This window comes from Tursiops truncatus, chromosome 11 (assembly GCF_011762595.2).
Source record: "Tursiops truncatus isolate mTurTru1 chromosome 11, mTurTru1.mat.Y, whole genome shotgun sequence".
Classification (NCBI taxonomy): Eukaryota; Metazoa; Chordata; class Mammalia; order Artiodactyla; family Delphinidae; genus Tursiops; species Tursiops truncatus.
Window position 1 is genome coordinate 28,853,462 of NC_047044.1, and position 23,275 is coordinate 28,876,736.

Sequence of the window (23,275 nt, forward strand, 5' to 3'; positions counted from 1 at the left end):
CCCTCAACCCAATGTGTGAATGAATTCATTCAATTTGTTTGATCAATTAGAAATTATTATTTATTAAAAACTACCTATGTGCCAGGCATTAGACTAACAAATGATACATGGAAATTCTTCAGTAAAAGTAATAATTCAGGGGCTTCTCTGGTGGCACAGTGGTTAAGAATCCACCTGCCAATGCAGGGGACATGGGTTCGAGCCCTGGTCCAGGAAGATCCTACATGCCGTGGAGCAACTAAGCCCATGCGCCACATCTACTGAGCCCGCGAGCCACAACAACTGAAGCCCGTGCATCTAGAGCTTGTGCTCCGCAACAAGAGAAGCCACCTCAATGAGAAGCCTGCACACCGCAACAAAGAGTAGCCTCTGCTCGACGCAACTAGAGAAAGCCCACGCACAGCAACAAAGACCCAACACAGCCAAAAGTAAATAAAATAAAATAAATAAATTTTAAAAAAAAGTAATAATTCAGCATTTAAAAAAATATATGCAGATATAATTGTGATAAGGAAAAAGAATTAATATTAAAGATATTTTATTTTCCTCTCAAGGTATTACAAAGAAGAGTATCTTACCAACACAAATATGTGAGTTCTGCCAGTTTTGACAGTCTTCAAACAATTTTGTTTAGGTTCATGCAAATTTTCTACCATAATGTTAGGTGATATTGGCTTCTCTGTCATTTCTCCCAGAGTCATTCAACATTAACACACAACTCCAGAAAGAAGAAAATGCTTACAAACTGACATCTATGAAACTCCAAAGGAACTTCCAGCCTAAGCAGACCAATGATGAGGTGGTTTGAAGAGAAGGCCCTTCTCGGCATACCTACAACTCCAGTAATTTAAGTGACCATTCGTTCATTCAGTCATTCATTCATCTACCCATTTACTTAGCACATATTTTTGAGGTACCTATTACTTACCAAGTACTGTTTTGGCCTTGAAGATATAAAAGTGAACAAAATAATGATTCTAGGAGCCAATATAGATATTGACCTAGCTGAGGAAACTATGTCTCATGGAGTTCTGAGGGAATACAATGGTAAAGTTTAACTAATTGTGTGGGAAATTGAACAAATGTATTAACCTCTACTTCTTCACCAAATCCCGTAAAAATGTCAAAAAAAGGTCTTAACATCAAAAAGGACAATGAAAAGAAAAAATAAGATTACAGGGCTTCCCTGGTGGCGCAGAAGTTGAGAGTCCGCCTGCCGATGCAGGGGACACGGGTTCGTGCCCCGGTCCGGGAAGATCCCACATGCCGCGGAGCGGCTGTGAGCCATGGCTGCTGAGCCTGCGCGTCCGGAGCCTGTGCTCCGCAACGGGAGAGGCCACAACAGTGAGAGGTCCGCGTACAGCCAAAAAACAAAAAACAAAAAAAAAAAACGATTACAGCAATAGAATTTTAGAAGCTAGAAAGACAAATGTCACTGACCTAAAAGAACTAAGACATTTCCAATTGCAGCAATAATATGTGAAGAGCTTGGAAGTAACTGCTGCTACAATTTATAAACAAAACGAAAACAAAAAACCGAGAAACCACAAATATCAATGACTTTTCTTGAACTCATCAGAAAATGGCGGTTTCAGGGCAAAACACTATACTGGCTAGACAGTTGAATTCAGAGACTCATAGTTGGAATCTGCTAACTGGAGCAGAAGCCAAGGTAGCCATAAACTGGTAGAAACACTTAAATGATAATTTTGTGGTTTAGCATGAAAATGAGAAACTCTTAGTTTCTGAGGTCTTAGGGGAACCCCAAACTTATGGGTTTTACCTCTAGAAACTCTACCAGGTTTCAATTGAAGATCCGAGGAAGATCCCCTCAGAGCTCCGGAATGGGGAGGAGCTGTATAATCATTGTGTAACACACCCAGAGTACTCTCTGTAACAAAGATCTACTATCCTGGGGAAAGGACTTTACCAGAGACTTATCCCAGCTGATCCTTATCCAGCTCCTCTAAACTTCCTGTTTTACCAAAACAAGGTGGGGATGGGGCAGTGGGAAGATACACCAGGAGAGAAATAGTTGTGAAGGCCATAGTCCAGACTCAGGCCCACTAAAAGAATAAGATTTAATCATAAGATTAGAGAATGCTCTCCCTCCCGCTTTCCTTATCGTCACACAATAAGGCTCTAGTGCAGTAACAGTGGACTATAGCTGAAAGAGCTGCAAGGTACAAACCTTTTCTGAGGAAGAGTACTTAGGGAAGCCAAAAGCTAAGTGGGGAGACAAACCAAGGACACTAAAGGAATTTGAAACTTTTGTTACCTAAAGCCAGAGCAAATACAAATACATTCCAATTCCTAAGCAAATTAGCATTAAGTCCTCATACTAAAGGCCTATTTACCTCAGTTCCCATTACCTGATACACATGCCTGGCTTTCAACAAAAAATTACAAAGCATGATGCAAGGTAAGGGAAAAATAGTCTAGAGACAAAGTAAGCATTAGAACCAGACTCAAATGTGACACAGATGTTGAAATTTTCACAGGGGATTTTTAAAAAACTTTGACAAAACATTATGAGCTCTAATGGAAAAAGTAGATAACACTCAAGAACACTTGGGTAAAGTAAGCAGAGAGATGGAGACTCTGAGGAAGAATCCAAAAGAAATGCTAGAAATCCCAAACCCTATAATAGATACTAAGAATGCTGTGATTTGTTTATCAGTAGACTAGATAAATCTGAGGAAGGAGTCAGTGAGCTTGAAGATAGGTCAATATAAACCTCCCAAAATGAAATTCAAAGAGAAAAAAGAATGGGGAAAAAAAAAAAAAAACCCAGAACATCCAAAAATTGTGGAATAATGTCAAAAGATATAACATACACATAAAAGGAATACTAGAAGAAGAAAGGAATATTTGAAGTAATAATGGCTGAGAAGCTTCCAAACTTTATGATAGACACCAAACCACAGATGCAGGAAAGTCAGAGAACAGTAAGTAGGATAAATACCAAAAATAAATACCAAAACACTACTTCTGGACACATAGTATTTAGAAACCCTTTCCCTCCAAAATAAAGAGAATGAGAGAGACAGACAGACAGACAGACAGAAAAAAAAAATTAAAAGAATCCGGGAGGGGGAAAATGCACCTTACCTACAAAGAAACAAAGATACAGTGGACTTCTTGTCAGAAATTATGCAAGAAAGAAGGTAGGATAAATCTTCAAAGTGTTGAAAGAAAAATAAAAAACACTAGCCAAGAATTCTATATCGAGAAAGATTACTCTCTAAAGTGAAGGAGAAATAAAAACTTTCTAAGACAAACAAAAACTGAAGGAATTAATTACCAGCATACCTGTATGCAAAATATGTTAAAAGATTTCTTTAAGCAGAAGGAAGATGATATAAGCCACAAACTTGAATCTATTTAAAGGAAAGAGAAATGTCAGAGAAAAAAATAAAGATTAAAAAAAATTATTTTTCTTATTCTTTTTTTTTTTTTTTTTTTTGCGGCACGCGGGCCCCTCACTGTTGTGGCCTCTCCCGCTGCGGAGCACAGGCTCCGGACGCGCAGGCCCAGCAGCCATGGCTCACGGGCCCAGCCGCTTCGCGGCATGTGGGATCTTCCCGGACTGGGGCACGAACCCACATCTCCCGCATCGTCAGGCGGACTCCCAACCACTGCGCCACCAGGGAAGCCCTATTTTTTCTTATTCTTATTTGATATAAACAATAACTTTGTTTAAAGTAATAATAGTAATAATATTCTGTGTGAGCATAGCCTGTGGATAAATAATGAATGGTAGCAATATCACAGGGAGAGGAAGAAGGAATTGGGGATATTCTGTTATAAGGCTCCTGCACTACAAGTGAAGTGATATAGTATCATTTTAATAACAATTAGACTAATTAAAAATGTATATTGGAAAACCTAAGGCGAACACTACATTATTAAAAACTAATTTATGTGCTAAGACGTGAAGTAAAAGGGAATCATATAAGATGTTCATTTAGCAGCCAGACAAGGCAGAAAAGGGAAAAAAAAACCCAAATTCAACAAATAGAACAAAGTTACAAACGTTAGATATTAATCCAACTATATCAAGAATTACTCTAAATGTGAGTAGTCAAAGCACCAATTAAAATTCAAAGATTGTCAGAGTAGATAAAAAAGCAAGACTCAATTTATGTTGTCTGATGGAAACCAACTTTAAAAAAAAAATCTCAGATTGGTTAAAAGGGATAGAGCAATGGACATTATGCTAACAATAATCAAATGAAAACTGAAGTAGTTGTATTAATTTCAAACAAAGCATACTTCAGAACAAGGAAATTTATCATGGATAAATAGGCATTACATAATGATAAAAGAGTCAATTTTAATTTCTCTTAAATGTGTGTTCCTAACAATAGAGTGTCCAAAAAAATGAGGCAAAAACTGATAAAACTGAAGGGAGAAACAGGCAAATTCACTACTATAGTGGGAGCCTTCAACACTGTTCTTTCAGCAACTGATAGATCATCAGACAGAAAATCAGGATATATTTAACCAAATTTAATCAGTTCGAACTAATTGATATTTATGGACTATTCCAGCCAACAACATCCTTCTCAAGCTCACATAGAGCATTCACCAAGATTGACCACACTCTGGGATATAAAATGTGCCTTTACAAATTTAACAGAATAGAAAACACACCTAGTATGCTCTCAGACCCAAAGGAATTATAATACAAATCAAACAGAAAGATAGCTGGCAAATTCCCAAATATTTGAAGTTAGACAACACACTTCTAAATAACTTTTAGGTAAAAGAAGACAAATGTTTGAAGAGAATTTTTTGAAAATACTTGAAGTGAATGAAAATGTAAAGACAGCTTATCAAATTTGTGGAATGCAGTAAAAAAGCAGTGGTAGGAAGAAATTTATAGCATTAAGTGCATGTATTACAAAAGAAGAAAGATCTAAAATCCATAGCCTCAACTTAGGAGGCTATCTTAGGAAAATAGACAAAATTTTTAAAAACTGTTTTTGAATCTTATGAATAGCCAAATTTTTTAAAAATGACACCATATATCTAATTTGTATATTCTTGTAATTATTTTACTTTAGAGCTAGTTGTAAATATGAGAAATTGTAGTAAAGTAGTATATTATAGACTCAATGTTTACAGCCCCTAGAAATTCATATATTGAAATCTAATCCCCAATGTGATGGTGTTAGGAGGTGGGGCCTCTGAGAGGTGATTAGGTCATGAGGGTGAAGCCCTCATGATTGGGATTAGAGCTCTTATAAAAGAGGCCCCAGAGAAGATCTCTTGCCCCTTCTGCCATGTAGGTTATAGCAAACACACAACCCTCTATGAACCAGGAAGCACCCTCTCACCAAATACACGATCTCTGGAACCTTGATGCTGGACATCCCAGCCACCAGAACAGTGAAAAATAAATATCTGTGGTTTATAAGTCTCTTGATATTTCGTTATAGCAGCCTCCACAGACTAAAACACTGTGTCTTCTTCATAGATATTGTATGAAATAACTGTTGAGAACTATTAGCTTTTTATGGACTTCTTTTCAGGGATGGGGTGATGTGGACATAAAATGTCAGTATTGTTCTAGTTGCAGAGGAGGTTTGGGGAAGAATCAGCCATTTCTTTCCTCAACCCTCAAGTGCTAGTGTGTTTGAAACCCCGGGATTAGATTACAATTCATCATACTTTTATAACAAAATGCTATAATATATAAAGTCATGTATAAGTCTGTTAGCTAAATTTGTGATTTTTATATACAGTTGTCCCTTGAACAACACAGGTTTGAATTTGGAGGGTCCGCTTATACATGGATTTTTTTTCAATAAATACATATTACAGAACCACACTCTCTGTGGTTCATTGAATCCACAGATGTAAAAGGACTGTGTGTACAGAGGATCCAAGTATGTGGAGGGTCCAGTAACACCAGCGTTTTTCAAGGGTCAACTGTATTATTAATCTGTTGTAATTTGCTTACTTATGGACTTGTGTCAAATGTCCAGTTTTTTAGTTTCAATGTTTTAACAATCTTTGAGCAACTATATACCTATTGTGCCAGATGTCAGGAATTAAAAGTGGAAAAGTCTTGGCCCTGACCTTCAACCAACTCATAGTTCAGTGAGATAAACAATTAAAAAGGCATTTTCAAAATAATGGAAAATACCGTGAACTTGATTCATATAAAAATTTGGTTTGTGTTTTCCTATACTATAGGATAGGACGTTCTTGTGGTGGATGTGGGTCATTGTTCAGATCTCCTCTTCAGTATTGAGGCAATTATTTCTCTAGCTGCCAGAATATTTGTCATCTGACAGTTCACATCATGGTCCCTTGGTGAAGGGAGCTACATTGCACAAGGTTAAGTCCCTTCTCAGAGGCGACTCACACACTGTATCTGGCTGATGTTGGGGTATAGGAGTTCAGCTGTCTTGCTGAATTCGAATCAAGTCTAAAGTCCACTCAGCTTCAGAGCTTTCCACCGGATTCACCAAGGTTGTTAGCTGTGACCTCAACACAGTTCAACTTCTCCTACTGTCTAACCCCTGCTTCCCTCTCCCTTACCAGGGTTGTTTCTGAGAGCTTTTATCAATCAACCTCCTGCAAGAAAACTTTGTCTCAGGATCTACTTTCTGATGAACCTGACCTAAGGCATCTCTGAGTATATGTAAGAGTCTTAACTGTCAAAGAAAATATTGAGGGGCAAGTCTGGAAATAGGATAAGGGAGTAATAAGGGAATCTATTAGGGAAGATCTAATGCTGGATTGATAGGGCGTTAGAAAGTCTGTGAAATTTGGTCTAGATACTGTTGTTCCAGGTAACTCCACCCAGCAAAACATTATGGGTAACCAGCCCAGGATCCATACAGAGTAGATTTAACACAAAGAAAATAAGAGTAGTGTAGCCTTTAGATTGCTGTTATTGGGAATCTCTGTGACACTTGGGAAAGAGGTTTGAATGACCTCACAGACATGGAGAACTAGGGATAAGTTTCTGACCTGACCCCAGCAAAATAAAGGGGCATCATATAGGAAGCCCTCAAATATCTACATGCCTGATATCTGTTATGGATTAATCATTATTAACATTGTCAAATATAAAAGATTGGAATTTGATTTTAAGAGCATTGGGTTAAGGATTATTAAATATTTTCCAAAAAGTAAAACCTCTCTCATTGATAGTAGGTAATACAATTTTAGGGGGTTCATTGGTAAATAGTTTTATTATTATAATTATTTATTTAAACATATAATAGGAAATATAACTACTATATAGAGATATGGTTTTTCAGACTTTATTTAGAATAATAGTCATTAAGTAAATAATTATGAAGTAAAACTAATAATCATTAGGTAAGACAGAGAAGATAAAAAGTTATGATGTTGGTAATCAACTTAACGAATTTTGAAGATCACTGAGTTATGGGGGAAATGACAGTTGTGAGTGAAAGGATGCAGGGTGAAAAAAACTTGGGATATGGAAATGGAAGTAAAGAGGCACATGAGGAAGTTTAGACAGATGAGGTTTTGCAATTCTATGTATGGGTACCTGGGGATCATTTGTGGTGCTTTGAAGAGCAATTAGGGATGGTGAAGTCTGAACTCGGGAATGTGGCAGGGAAAGCTGGAAGGACTATCTCCAAAATTACCAGTCTGAAGGAGGAACTTGGACTTGATCCTGTGACTATCTAAGAGGTCTTTACCAGTGAAGACAGATTCTTCTGGGTGTTTAAGGGATGTAACATGGAAGAATTGAATGTTGTATGCCCTGAGGTTGGGGAACCTCAGACCCTAGAGGGCTAGTGCTCAACAACTATTTACGTTGGCCAACCACGTGCCATGCTTGTTTAAGCACAAAAAATATAGCAGTGAAACAAAGGGCAAATATCCCCACTTTGATGGAACTTTCATTCTGGCACCCACATCTAGGATGCCTTAGTATAAATTAAATTTGGAGGGAACTGAATTTTGATTTTTAAATTATGGATGAAAGTAACTTCACTTCTCCCAGGGTAGCTTTTGTCTGGTACTGATATCTTTTTCTAAAAATCTTTGCACGGTGCTTAAATTATTTCTGTTGTTTGGAATTAAACATTTAAGAAGTTTATTTTTAATTTTAACATACTCAATATTTTTAAAAGAAATATTAAAAGCACTTTATAGAAATAAATGCTATTCTTTCAGGAAAATATTTTCTTTAGTACTTTCATAAAAATAGTTGGTTCAGAAAGTATTTCTCGTAAGACCAAGATTAAAGGTTTTATTTGGCTATGCCACGTTAGTTTAAGTGTATTTTATAGTCACAAAACATACCTTTTATTCCTTATTTCACAGAACTGCTGTGACAAGACACACATACTTACTATAGCTCAGTTACCAGCACTGAGCAAAGAACTGAAAATAAATGCCTACCAGTAAGGAGTGTCAATACCCTCATTCCAAATGCATTAGCTGGCCTGAAAATTATATTCTTAATGTTTATAAACAAACATTTGGTGATAAGAAAGTTTCCTTGGTGAATTATTTTCTACAGAAAATTAATATATCTTAATTGTTACATTTTTGTTTGGTGCTGATTTTAATAAAGAATGTTAGGTGCCTTCAAATTACATCTTTGACATAAACAGAGTGAGTGAGCTCCCAGGCCCATCTATCAGGTTTAATGACTGAGGCCAGGGTTTTCCTCCTGGAAGAAACCCTTCCCTTAGAGCAACATGGTTCCAGCTCTTTCATTGTCCCTGATAGTTTCTTTGCATTCCACTCTCCCTCCACTTAAATACATTCTTTTTTTAAAAAAAAAAACTAAAAAAAAAGAAAGGAAAGCTTTTTTTTTTTTTCCCTAAATTAAAATTTTATTGTATGATTTCACTTTATGTGAGGTATCTAGAATAGGCAAATTCATGGAGAGAGCAAAGTAGAGGTCACTGAGGACTGAGGGGAGAAGGAAATGTGGAGTTGTTAAATGGGTACAGAGTTTCTGTTTGAGATGATGAAAAAGTTCTGGAAATGGATAGTAGTGATGGTTGCACAACGTTGTAAATGTACTTAATGACACTAAATTGAACACAAAATGTAAAATGATAAAATATATGTTATGTATAGTTTTACTACAATGAAAACATACCAAAAAAAGCCCTTGACACCACCAGATTTGCAACGGCATCATTAAGTACTTGTTAATGTAATGTTGGTGCCATTACATTTTAATTGCCAGCTAGCAACCACTGGGGTTTGCAACTACATGGATTAAAAACAAAAAAAAATCTTCCCCGTATTTCCTGTCATCTCTCAGCAGCTTTCACTACGTGGTTTTACTCTCCTCAGACAAGCACATAATGTTCTTATCATTCAGAAGGCAACAAATCTTTAAGAGCTGTCTTGATAGCACCAACTTGTATGATTCTTGGCCTATGGGAAGAATTAAATACTTAATTTCTAGTTGGATTTTGTATTGTCTCAGACCATGAGGAATGCCAGAGAAATTATTGAAACTGGCCTCAAGGAATGAAGGTGTTTCATGAGAAGCCAACCTTTTGATGAAGAAAGCCCCAAAGAGAATTTAAACCTGAAGCACCATAGTGATCAGGCCTCCATTTTCTGTTTTTTCCCCAGAGACTCATAATTATAAAGTAAGCTCACACATTGGTGATTTAATGCTTTTATAAATAATGTGCTCAGACATCATTCTACAAAAAAATGGGCACATAAATTATTTCTAAACAGTAATATTTCTTCAAGAAGTTAAAATGGTTTTATTCAAAATAGAGGCTTGTTTCCAAAAATAAAAACACTCATGTGATTTAAATGGGAAAACGTGGTTCACTTTGTTGTCATGTTAATATCTATCTGCATCAAAACTTTCATCTCATGAATTATTAAAGAAATAACTTAAACAAGAAAAAACTACAAGGGATGAATTACTGCTATTGATGGGACAACTTGAATCAAGTCAAATAATTCTCAGGGGGCTATAACTATCTCAGAAAAATTTCCTAAACAAAGCCATTATTTTACAGTACAGACATTAGAATCCAACTTTTCATTCATTTGCCTACTTAAATTCTGGAGGACTGTATTCTGTGGTGGAGCATTTATTTTTTCCTAAGATACAGGGTAAACTGAAAGGAGAATATTTACAGATCAAATAGGTGCCCTGCAGTAAGTACACTGCACAGACATGACCTGCATTTGCATGCTCCGAACTAAACAGGACATAACTTTCAGGTGAGAGTATGAATAAAAGGCAAGACAAAGAAGCAAATAATCTCTTAAAATTCTCAATTTGTTCTGAAACTTGCGTTACTTGACATAAACTTACATAGGTTATCCTATAGGACAGGTTCTGTTCTAAACCCTTTGCAAATACAGACTCATTTTATCCTTCTGTGTAATAAGGTGTGATCGTTAATGGGGAAACTGCCTGAGGTCACACACATAATCAGCGGCAGAGCCAAGAATCAAACCTGAGCGTTCTGGCCTCAGGGTGTGTGTGCTCAACTCACAATGCAGGCATTGCACATTATTGTGGTCTATCTCATCTGCTTGGCTTCAACTTTCATCTTCACACAGAATGTTTTTCTTCATTTGAGAAGGAAGTATAGCATTGCCAAACTTTGGTGGGTTTGCGGTAGCAGGTTTCATTTCCGGCGGCACTAGTTAACTAATAAGTAAACAGGCAGGAGCATGGCTAGGAGGTGGTCTTTCAGATAACGTCTGGCTTTTATCTCTTTCTTTTGTAGTTTCCACTCACTTTCGATAGGCACATCTCCAAAGGTGGTCTTGTCTGTTAAATGTCAACATTTCTTCCATCACTCAAGGTGGGAAGCAAGCCTTCATGCAACCCAAGGGCTTTTCCCATGTGAGAATTCACAGAGAAAGCTTCTATGTAAATCCTTCATTTCTTTTTTTATTCCATAATTTAGATTGCATGATTTCTCCGTAATTACTCACACTAGAGTCACTATCAAGATGACTGATTGGTTTCCATTGTGGCGCAGTGGTTGAGAGTCCGCCTACCGATGCAGGGGACACGGGTTTGTGCCCTGGTCCGGGAGGATCCCACATGCCGCGGAGCGGCTGGGCCCGTGAGCCATGGCCGCTGGGCCTGCGCGTCCGGAGCCTGTGCTCCGCAACGGGAGAGGCCACAACAGTGAGAGGCCCGTGTACCGCAAAAAAATAAAAAAAAAAAAAGATGACTGATTATTTTAGTGCCTTAAAAGTTGAACTCACATAAAATAGTTAATTTCTTATGACTTTTGCAGACATCAAGAGCTTTAATTAATCATCTCTGTTTGCTGCTCTTTTCCATTTAAACAATGTTCTCCTTGGAGATAGAGATGCAAGCAGTTAACTATTTTCCTGCCATTGCTTACGTGACAAAAGCAGCTGGTTGGAGTGGTAAAGAGACCAGTGGGTGGGGTACAGAGCCTCTTCAAACCTTATTTCCAGGCTTTTAAAATTGATTATGAAAATTAATTATGATAGTGCATAACTGATATGGTTAACATGAGTCTTAATTGAGATAATGAATTTCAAGAACACGCCACAGTGCCTGGCACAGAATAGGTGCGCTAAACATTTATCTTTAATATATCACATCAGCTTCCTGAGCAGTGGCCCAATTTTTGGCCATGATCACCTTCTTGTTACTAAGGTATTAATACTTCAAGACTAAAGCAATAGCCTCCTAATTTCCTTGATTCCAGTTTCACCACCCTGCATATACTTGCTAGATTTGATTTGTTAAAATAAAATTGTATCATGTTATTACCTCATTCAAGTACCTTTGATGACATCCAGATGCTAGCACGGGAACTGGCACATATTAATCATCAAATGAATATTTGCTGAACAAATGAATGAGTAAATAAGTGCCCCATGGAAGACTTTCAAGTCCTTCCACAGTCATACTCTACCCTCATTTCTTTCCTTGTCTCTAGTTATTATCATAAACATGGAACATTTATTTATTGTGTGATATCCACATGTCAGACACCACTGTAGTTGTTGAATGTTCAAGGATGAGAAAAGAGCTCACAGCTTCTTTGAAAAGTGTCCTTTTAAGCCAAATTTATTTATTTATTATCTCTTGCTTTCTCATTGCCAAGGTTTTGATAGTGCTGTTCTGCCAGCCTAAAAAAGCTGTCCCTCTTCTTTCACACTCTTTCTATCCTTCAGGATTCAGCTCAAACTGTACCTTGTTTTGCATAAACACTTAGCTAACCACCTATATGTAAGGTGATCTCTCCCCTGTTCCTCTTCTGACTTGCTAAGACAGTTATTTTTAATTACATCATACTTTACTTTGGCCAGGAGTTATAATTGTATAGTACATTATAAGTTCTATGGTACTACAACTCTAAAATGTTATTTTATATAGATATATATATATATAGCTTATGCCCTATCTCCTTACTGCAGTGTAAGTCCTTTGAGGTCGTGCCCTTCACTTTATATTTTCTGTTTATTAGTATCCTCCACAGGGCCTAGTTTTAACATTTTCTTCCATAGTGGTTCATCAGTCAATATTTGCTGATTGATTGATTGCTTGATAGGTTACTAGATATTCAATAAATCTTGGTTTGGTGTCCCAGTACAACTACTGATCAATTCTGTGAAAAGAATAATAAATCTCTTGACTGTACTTGACAAAAGAGCTGCTCCTGAACGTTCAAGAGTCAGAGAATTAAGGAACTGAATACCTCCTTGTCATGAAAGACAGCCACGTATCTCCATACCTTTATCTTAATTCATAACTTACCCTGTCCTTGTTTCTATTCCCACTTCTCCTTCATTGTTCAGAGTAGAGATTCTTTACCTGGAGTCTCTGGATCCTTATAAAGTCTATGAATGGATTTCAGCAGGGCTTGGAACCCACTAAAATGTCATGCATGAAGAAAGCCAGCCAGTTATTTTACAAGTACAAAGTAGAGGTTTAAACCCAAGCTTATCTAACTGCAAAGTCCCTGTTTTTCCAACTATATCAAAGTTTAGGTGATATTTTGCGTTGCTAGGTAGACAACACCTTAGGCTAGGACAGGGGTGTGGTCTGATTACTGGACTGGAGTGTCCAAGGAAAGGTTTGTAACAACCATGCCCACAAGAGTGGCAGCAGCAGAAGCAACAACAAACACGTATATATTGTTTGAGATGTGTCAGGTGCAGTTCTAGATGCTTTATGTATTAATGTTTTTCTAAACCTTACCACAAACCTATAATGTAGGTAGTACTATGTTTAGACACATTTATAGATTAGAAGCCTGAAAAACAGAAGGTTACATTACTTATGCAAGGCACAAGGACACTGAACACAGTGGCGATAGGTTGAGGGAGTAGAGGCATATGGGGAAGAAAGAAGATAGCCAAGGTAATCGTTTTCTACCAATTTTGTTTCAAACTTGCATTCTAGGCCACCCTGAATTCCACCCTAGCCTTCTTTCTTGGCTAAAGAAGAAAATCTGTCTAGGGTGGCAAAAGAAAGAGCCTAACAACCCATTCCAGCTGCTGACCTTACTTTGAAGAGTCAGTATGAGAATAAAACAGTCACATCAGGTTTGTGAAGATAATAACTTGCTTCCAGACCTCTTTGAAAATAAAAGGGTGTCAGAAGGAGACCTTCCTAAGCTCTGGCATTCTTTACATCTTAGTATGCAGGTACAATTTAAATCACTTGTATTTGATGTCGGTGAGAAAGAGTGACTAGCCTTGAAATGAACTTTGATAACATGCAGAATATAGTCACCCTGTTAACTAGTGGCTTGTCAGTAGGAATCACAGTTTAAGTGGTTTTAACAGCAGATTTGGTATCTGCTCTGTATTTGAATATTTCAAATATCTATACAGCAGCCAAGATTTCAGTGAACCCTACCCCCAAACATTCCAAGCCAGGATAAATTTCAGCCTCCTTTGCACAAGCATGGCTTCTAGCCTCAAAACTGTTTCATTTCCCATTTGATTACAAGTGACCTAGGATTCTGGCTTCTTTGTGACTTGCTGTATATGACTTTGTTGTGACTTAATTTCTTCCATCTAAAAGTGGATATGACAACATATGTAACAACATCTGATTAAAGGTACAAATTTTAAATAATATGATATTCAGTAAAATCCTTGGGATTTTGGAGGTGAGGTTCTTACTAAAACTTAAAAGATAGAAATATTTTTTCCTGCACAAAAATAAAGTTTAAAAAGAATTGTAACTTGGTCACAGCTTTTAAACTAGTCTGCAAAGACATGTTACCCAAGAATTTTTATTATTGATTTCCTATAACTTAAGAGTTTGATCTTTCTTAAAATGCAGTATAGTAATGGTAAACTAGATTAGGTATGAGAAGGTTTGGGTATTCATTTTTGTTGGGCTTCTTACTAGCTCTGTGAGCTTGGGTAGAGCATTGGACTTCAGTTTTCTCATCTATAAACTGGAAAGAGTAAAAATGATTTCCCTTGCCCAACTCAAAGGATTGCTATGATACATCAGAAAACAATAAAGACTAACATTTACAGTGAGCTTAATTTATCCCAGCCATGCTCTGAATTATATGCCTTATTATACCTTTTGCCTCATTTCATCTTTATTTCAATATTATGTATTAGGTAATACTTTTCATGTATTTTACAGATATGGGAACTGAGACTCAGAGAGGATAAGAATACTGATTTCATATAGCTTACTATCAGAGGGAAGAACCTGGATGTGAAATGTAGCCAAAATGGTTCTGCTTTATAAAAGTAAGATGATCTACATATCAAGATAATGTGTCTTCTTCTCCTCCTGTCCTCCTCCTCCTCCTTCTTCTTCTTCTTCTTCTTCTTCTTCTCCTCCTCCTCCTCCTCCTCCTCCTCCTCCCCCTCCCCCTCCCCCTCCCCCTCCTCCTCCTCCTCCTCCTTCTTCTTTTCTTCTTCTTCTTCTTCTTCTCCTTCTCCTTCTCCTTCTCCTTCTTCTTCTCCTCCTCCTCCTCCTCCTCCTCCTCCCCCTCCCCTCCCCCTCCCCTCCCCCTCCCCCTCCCCTCCCCCTCCCCCTCCCCTCCCCTCCCCCTCCCCTCCCCTCCCCCTCCCCTCCCCTCCCCTCCCCCTCCCCTCCCCCCTCCCCCTCCCCTCCCCCTCCCCCTCCCCCTCCCCCTCCTCCTCCTCCTCCTCCTTCTTCTTCTTCCAATCCCCCTTCCCTCTTTCTCTCTCTCTCTCTGGTAACAATTACTACTGTTATTCATCATATACACTATAGCACTATAGTAGATTGGGCTTTGATAAGGAGCAAAACAGACCTGAGCAAAACAATAATCATGGTATGATCCATAGCTAATGATCTATCTTCATGTAATAGTCATTCATCAAGTGTTTCTTGAGAATTTACTATATACTTTGTGCTGAGTGTGGGGACTCTTACAAATATGAAGAGGATGTGCTTTATTCCTTGGGGTAAGAGATGTACATAAAAAACCATAATATGAAGAAGTGATTGCATGCTATAAGAATGAGATAAATGCAAGAGGAGTTCAAATGGAAAAGTTAATTGATTCCAGGTAAGGGGAGCATGGATTTTGCACCAATGTCCAGGGAAAATATTTGCCTTTTCCTAAACCATCAGACTAATTGGGCATGGGTTTATTAAATGCCAAGGAGAAAAGGAGTGGGGTAAGGTGTTAAAATTATGGAGACTGGGCTTGGAAAATAAGACAAAATAGCATGTGATAGTACCCTTCCTCCCTTCTTTAGATGCACACTCAAAATTTTAATTTCTTCACATTTCATCAAGGCAAAAGTATATTTACTGTAGAATTGTGCACTTAGATAGCTAGAGGAGGGAGGGAGGGAGGGTGGAGGATGGGAAGGTTATCCTCTCATGTTTCACAGATGTTGATTTCAAGTTTCTACCTGGTAACAGCCTAGGGGCCAGGACATAAAGATACAAGTCAAAACATAGAGACACACACAGAGAACTGACAGCATCCAGCAAGGGAATTACAAAAACTCAAAAAAGCTTCCACTGGCTGAATAAATATCTTTCCTTGAATTTGCACTTTCTATTTACTGAATTTGGAAAGAGCCATAGCCTTTATTGCCATTTTCAGAGTTCTGAAGTATATAAAAGTGTAGTCTATGAAAATAAAATTTTTCATATACAGGCTAAATTAAATTGTGATCAACTTCTAATATCTATGTGTTTTATTAAAAAAAAAACACACACACAACTGGTAGACAACAAGAAAGGTTTTAAACTATGAGTAAGGAAAGTAATAAATGACATGCTTTTCATATAAAACCATGGCTTTCTTCCAGGACACTTTAGAAATACGTTCAAAATACATAGAAAACCTCCACAGCGTAGTACTTGAACTTGCACAAACAGCCCAGGGCAAGTAAGAATCCGAATGACTACTCATTTATTTTCACAGACCACACTTAAAATAATTTCATTCCATTTGCTGGACTTACACATCCTGAAAGCAAGAAAAACTGTCATTTCGGTAATATGATAAATGTGACTTATAAACAAGACTAGAAAGGCTGGATAAAGGAGTAGGGTTGGGGGTGGGGAAATAAACCCTTTAGTTACAATTTTAGGGAAATGAATCCACACGGTAAAACAAATTCCAAGTCAAGTTGCTCCACTGCTATACTACAGAAGAAGTTTAGAATCTTAAGCAGATGAAAAAGGAATAAAGCATTTAAATGGGGAGAAAAAAAGGCCGATAAAATTTCTGGCTACAATACAAGAGACATATCATTACCATATGATCTAATGTGGGTGTCAGCCGGATTGTGTTCATTGAGGGAAACCTTATTTTTTAACTGTGCTATGGAGTAGAAGCAGGAGGTTTTCAACCTAGTGACAGTCACAGAGCAGCACCTGCCCCCTCCTCCTTTCCACACCTGCAAACTCTTTTGCCTGGGCTGAATATTTAGTGTAATTACATCTCAGCTTTGAGGGCTCCTGTGGCAGATCCCCGGATTAAAAGGTATGGTTTTCAATAATTGTCCTGAACTCTGCTACAGACTAATAAAACTTTGATCAAGTTGAGAAAAAAGGGATTATTTGGTAAGAGGAAAAAAGCAAACAATATGTGCTAAACTTTTAGTAACCTTTATGCAGCATTTTAAACAAGTATTGCTTGAAAACAGAAAGTAAATATTTGGTAAAATGGTTGAATGCATTGCTTTAGTTCTTTCTCTCTGTTCTTGCAAAGATGTTTCTTAAGAAACTATAACCTAACACCATGACTATCTTTATTGATATATTTTTTATTTGTGCTAATTAAATGTTTAGCTCTTTGGGAAATGTTTATAGAAAAGTATTCTAGACTGGCGTATTATTCGTAGTTGGATTATATATTTAAGGATTTATTCTCCTCCTGAATTCTTGTATATTTTAAGAACTTTAAAACCTCAGAGAAGTGAACTCTAGTGATAACTTATAGAAGTCTAATGTATACTGGAAAATAATAGAAATTATCACCAGAGAGGTGAAAATAAACACTGAATATATTTATGCTGATTATTAAGGACTGAACTAAGATAATCTCACAGTTAGCTACATAATTTCTTAAATGTAAAGAAGAGACCCTGCCAGAATGTTCGCTGCAAATAAAATTTTACTATAAGATACATTCACTATAAAATGAAAGTGTGGGTTATTTTTCTTTCTAATTTCAAAACAGGGTAACATGATGACCACTGGTTAAATGGACTCCCAGTGATGTAAATACCTGTGGCTTTTTCTTCAAATTGCTATTTTGGCCAGAAAAAGAACCAAATGCCTCCTATAGTAGCCTTTATTTATGGATGGATACCGCTTTTACTGTTTATTTTTAACTTATTTCTATTATTATTGAGGTTTTAATTCACCTAGTGCTGGGGGATTTAATTTGCTCTGCATTTACAGCTTCACTTATCTCGTGAGGGTTAAATTTTGACTTTGAAAATCACACCAAAGGCTTAAATGACATCATACAAATGTTGATCTGAATGGTATAATGAAATGGAGTAGTTTAAGAAACCAGAAATTATTATTTTTGATAGAACACATAAATTATGGCAATGAGCTTTAGTAAGGTAGTGACGTTCTTAGCAATTAGCATTTTAAAAAGAGGCATACATTCTAAGAATACTTAAAACAGTTGAAATGAAATTTTAATAGCATATCATCTCAAGAATAGTCTCCTTGCTGTCTACATGGGCAACTGCTGGGGTTTTTTGGTTTATTTTTCTGATTTATTAAGAAAGGAAGGAAATGATTAAAGAAATCATCAGTATCAACAGCCCACATTAATTGGTTTAAGATGCTGAGTTTTTAAGTACTATGACACTAATTTAAAGAAGTTATTTCATGGAGGACTTTGTATAAAGTACCTGGACACATATTATTCTTCCCCAGGACATTCAGGGTTAAAATGCATGCACACGCGTGCACACACACACACACAAAATGGTAAGTAATGGAAGCTTAAATGCTGTCTGGGTTCAGCTTCAACCAAAAAGAATACTGTGTAGAGAATTTGTACCATTTTAACAAGAGTAAACAAGTGTAAATGATAATATTCCTCTGAGCTAATGTTTAGCATTTCCTTTTTTTGGATTTGTGAACCAGGCATTTTCTGCTCTGGAGAAAGATCAGAAAGTGACATCTGCATTAATTCTCGTTGCTATTTATTAAATCTGCAATTAGTTTGCTTCATTTTTCTCAAAAATTGTAAGACATTAAATATGCAAGGCTAGCAAATTTGTGGTAAACCATAAACATTGCATTTTAATGTGAAACAGACAGAAAACCACTCCCTTAGATCCAGTCCAAGGGAACACTGCCAAAACAATAGGGTCTCCTTTAAAAGGCAATGCAGTAACTGAGTGGGAATGGGTTTCTAAAGGAAACCTGATACTGAATTTAAAGGGGCAGTGTGAATAATAATCTTCGTGGTATTATATAAATGAAAAGTCACTATTCTGTATTGCATACGTGCTGCCTGAGATGTGCGTCAGTAATAAATACAAACTAAGAATAAAATTGTAAGAAATTTTAAAACATTTGTTTCCCCTCTAGTAGATCTAGGCAAACATTTCCAGAAGATACATTAAGGTTAGAGCATACAAAGACTTTTTCTTTTCTGTATATGCTATAATTGGATAATGACTGAAAATAATTCTCTAATTCTAATTATGAATGTACAACTTTAATATGAACCCTTATAAATGTACAATTAAAGATGATGAGACTAAAGATAATATCTACAATGTGTTCTGGGAATACTTTGAGCAGTTTCAGTGGGGTTTGAAAATACAAGAACTCAAAAACAGACTGTTCCCCCATGATCAACTACTTATTGTTATTCAGATTTATTAAGATTTTGTTATTCAGATACATTTAGTTCACTTCAGCCAACTAAACAACCGACTTAATAACATAGATGTACATATCTATAAGGGCTTGTTGAATGAATGGATAAAAACTGTCTGGATTTGTCGAAATCATACTTTCTGTTTGTCGATTTGTTTACAAAATAGTCCTGTTGGTAAAATCAGATAACATATAAGTCATATAAAAATCAGATAGGATTTTCCATATATGTTTATTAGTTTCTTAAAAATGATTAGTTTGAGAAACTAGCCAATAGATTTATTTTAAAAACTGAATCTTGCTTATACCAAGTTGAGGTTATCAATTTGATATCTTTCTTATGCTAGAAATTTGATATTGAAAAAAGATAGTCATATTTTTAAAAATCAGACTAGTTGGTTGCCTAGAACTAATTGAATAACGTGTATTGTTAATAAATTGACGGTCAATTGAGTCATTTATGTGCAAAATATTGTGCAAGGCCCTGGTACACAACAAAGATTAAGACACGCCCTGAAGGAGTACATCTTCTAGTGGGGGGGGGGGGGGCAGGCCAAGCATGTGAAACAAATTACAATATAATGTGATAAGATCTTTAAAAGAGGTAAGCAACATGCTTTGGGAGCATAGAAGAGAAAGCAGCATCCTGCCTGAATGAGCCAGGGAATACGCAAGGGAAACCCATTATCTCATTTAGTCTTTACAACACTCTTACAAGGTAGGTATTTTAAATCGTGATTAGCTTTGAGTGTCAGGTTTGAGGTGGAGACTGGGAGTAGAGAGAAAATGGAGAGAAATATGGCTTGAAATATCAGTTGGTATCAAATTATGTATGGTCTTATATGCAACAAAGGGGATGTAGACTTTATTGGCAAGCTGTGAGAAGTCAACAAAGGGTTTGCGGTAGAAAATTAATACAATGAAATTTAATTTTTAGAAGATGACTTGGGCAGCAGAGTGGAAGATGGCCTGGAGCAGAAGAAATATTCAAGGCTGAGTCCATTTGGAAGCTCTTGTTCAGGGAGTGATGAGAAGGGTCTGGACCAAGATAAATACAGTGGGGTGGAGAAATGAGATTGGCTTCCAGAGATATTTCTGAAGCAGTAATTGGAGATCTCTCATGTGTACAGACAAAACTTTATTTAACTGTGGCATGGCTTGTGTTGAGTGAGCATTGAAAATTCCAAAGTGGTTTATCATCATAACAGTTTTGCAGGTGGCTTGACTATATAACCCATGGTCTTAATTCAGACCCAAATTAAACCAAGCAGATTTAAATACTATTCAAATTTTTCTTCATAAGTAAATAGCTGTGCGAGTTAGTCTCTAATGTACCTTGTTACCTTCCAAATATATTTCTAACGCTCTGCTCCTAACAATAAATAAAATATTACTTTTTATGCTTTTCTCTATGCTCATTCCACTGTCAGGTGTTACTTAAGAGTAACCACATACACTAGGCAAGGCTACTCTTCTAAACCTTTCATTTGTTTCCTAGGTTCCTTGGTTGTGAAAATACATGAGATAAATCATGAAGGCAACTTTCATCTTCCTCTTGCTCGCACAAGTTTCCTGGGCTGGACCGTTTCAGCAGAAAGGCTTATTTGACTTTATGCTGGAAGATGAGGCTTCTGGGATAGGCCCGGACGACCGCTTTCACGAAGTTCCTGAATTAGAGCCTCAGGTGCCAGTGTGCCCCTTCCGCTGTCAATGCCATCTTCGAGTTGTCCAGTGTTCTGATTTGGGTGAGTGGGGTGCAGGCTTTCTTTACCTACCTTGTCTGCTTTATTCATGGGAATGGCTTCTGTGGGAGTTTAGCATTCTCAGTTTTAATTTCTGCAATTCCAAATGTGAGAGACAGTGCCACCTAATGAGGAGTAAGGGAAGCAGAGCAGGAGAGAAAGAAACAGCTTTGAAGTTAGGGGACTTTCTTCTAAGTCAGGACTCCATCACTTTGCAATCTTGGAAGAGTCACTTAAAAAGAAAATCATCTTTCTGAGCTTCATGGCTCCCATTCTGTAAAATAAAATTTTGAACAAAATAATATGTTCTATGATTCCAGGGTGATACCTTATTTTAATTTGATGATTTGCTCTCATGAAATCTTAGATATTAAGAAAACCTGGGTGATCTCTCCACTCTTGGCTTAGCCCAGATAAAAGTTTGAACATTACTAAATTGTAAAGTATGCAGCGTTATCAAGAGCAAAACAAGTAAACTTTTAGAACAGAAATTTATCTTTCAAGTACCAAAAGACTCCCTTAATCCCTGGGTCTTAGTTTTGCCTCTGCCTTTGGCGTTTTGTAATCTAGCTGTTTATATTCTTTAGAAAGTTTCAAAGGAAATCTTTATAACGAAGTTGTGGTATAGATATTCAACATAATCGTGAAGCATATATCTTTATCCTAACACTGTAAATACAGTTTGATTTATTAGCTTTCAAGAAAAATTTGGCCTGGGAATTCCAAAAGCAATATACTCAGAAGATAAATCTCCACAAAGTTCGAAGCCCCAGCAGATGGGCCAAAAGGGAATGAATTTAGTTTACATGGCAGCTGATTCACATTCCTCTTTTTTTTTTGGTTCATTTTTCTTACTGGAAAGAAAAAAAAAAAATCCGCACAGAATGATTCTGCCATGGTGCATTTCCTTATAGAATAAACCCCATAGCTTTGTAGAGCACTTACTTTTGAAATCCTATATTTATTCAGAATATGCTTTCTAGGAGTATTTTGCAGGAAAATTTGCTACTAACTCCTAGAATTGGAATAAACTACATATAGGAACCCAGGAAAATGTAAAACATGTTAAATAGTGACAACTGAAAAACAAACACTTTGAGATAGGTTCTTTCATGCTGGCATGTACTGTGTCGCCATTTAAACCCAAATAAAACGTGTAAATAAAGGCTCCAGGATACTTCCACTAGATTAATTAATTGACTCATTAACTCAGAAAATATATTGAGATCCCATAACGGGTCAGATCTGTTCTGGGCCCTGGAGAGAAAGGGATGAGGAAGACAAATATGGTCCTAGTTCTTGTGGGTCTGATATTCTACTGGTGGTGGTTATTCCTTTTTTGAATTGTGTATTAGAGACAAGGGGAATTATATTACTAGCAAATTCTACAGAAACTTTTATGGCATCTAGAGATTACCTCCATTACTGGTTTAGACAGGAAAATAATGGTGTTAAAAATATCTGAAGGAGGGAGTCACCCTATGATGGATATACTAGTGGTAAAGTTTTTCAAATATTGCAAAAATGGCCGAGTTCCTAAGAAATGTGATGCAAATTGAATCTCACTTTGCCTGAGAACAAGTTTAAAAGGATCCATAACTACCCCCCACTACACATATTATCAACAATAAAGAGTTGATATTTTTAAGGAAGCCTTGTCCAGTCACTTCACTGAAGTTTTATTCTTCCAAAAATATGGTTTTACTTTGCTTTCATGATAAATAACTCATAAAGCTTGACTCTAATTAAAGCATTGGGACAGTTTTCTAATTGTCTATCACAAAAAAACTCCCAAGCCTATTGCTCAAAACTAAACAGAAAAATGTAGCCTTAGGGAACATCAAGTTCACTGATGTGGATGTCTCATGATACAGTTTTTTGGTTGTCCTTGTTATTGTTTTGCTTTGTTTATTTTGTGTTGTTTTCAGATGAGAACATTTTCCAAGTTATCTTTTTCTCTAAGAGCCCAGAGTGTACATCATTCCTTTGGGCTTACTGATCTTGTATACAGAAGTAGTAGCTAAGATTGTAATAATGATTCGTTTTGGGGAACCATGTTTAAAGGGGAGTACTGAGTTCCAATGAGCAATGGCCTCAACCAAGTTACTTTTATTTTTTTTTCACATGTGCATATTTAAATATATTGTCCAAAAAATCAGTCAGATATTTCTGAAACAGAAAATACTTTTTTTAAAAGGAAAAGCAATCCACTGCCTTT

The 23,275-nt window shown here is 36.8% G+C and overlaps 1 protein-coding gene across 2 annotated transcripts in view; it reads left to right on the top strand.

Annotated features, from left to right (window-relative positions):
• The first annotated feature begins 16,737 nt into the window (after window positions 1–16,737).
• DCN (decorin) overlaps window positions 16,738–23,275 on the top strand; it is a 36,352-nt gene continuing 29,814 nt past the window's right edge. Inside the window, exons 1-2 of one of the 2 annotated variants that reach the window (XM_019918623.3) lie at window positions 16,738–16,943; window positions 20,814–21,060. In XM_019918623.3, the coding sequence (XP_019774182.1) occupies window positions 20,847–21,060 (214 nt within the window). In that variant the 5' untranslated portion in view covers window positions 16,738–16,943; window positions 20,814–20,846. Of the gene's footprint in view, window positions 16,944–19,883; window positions 20,034–20,813; window positions 21,061–23,275 lie in introns of those variants that run through there. The other variant, XM_004329221.4, reaches the window with a different exon arrangement.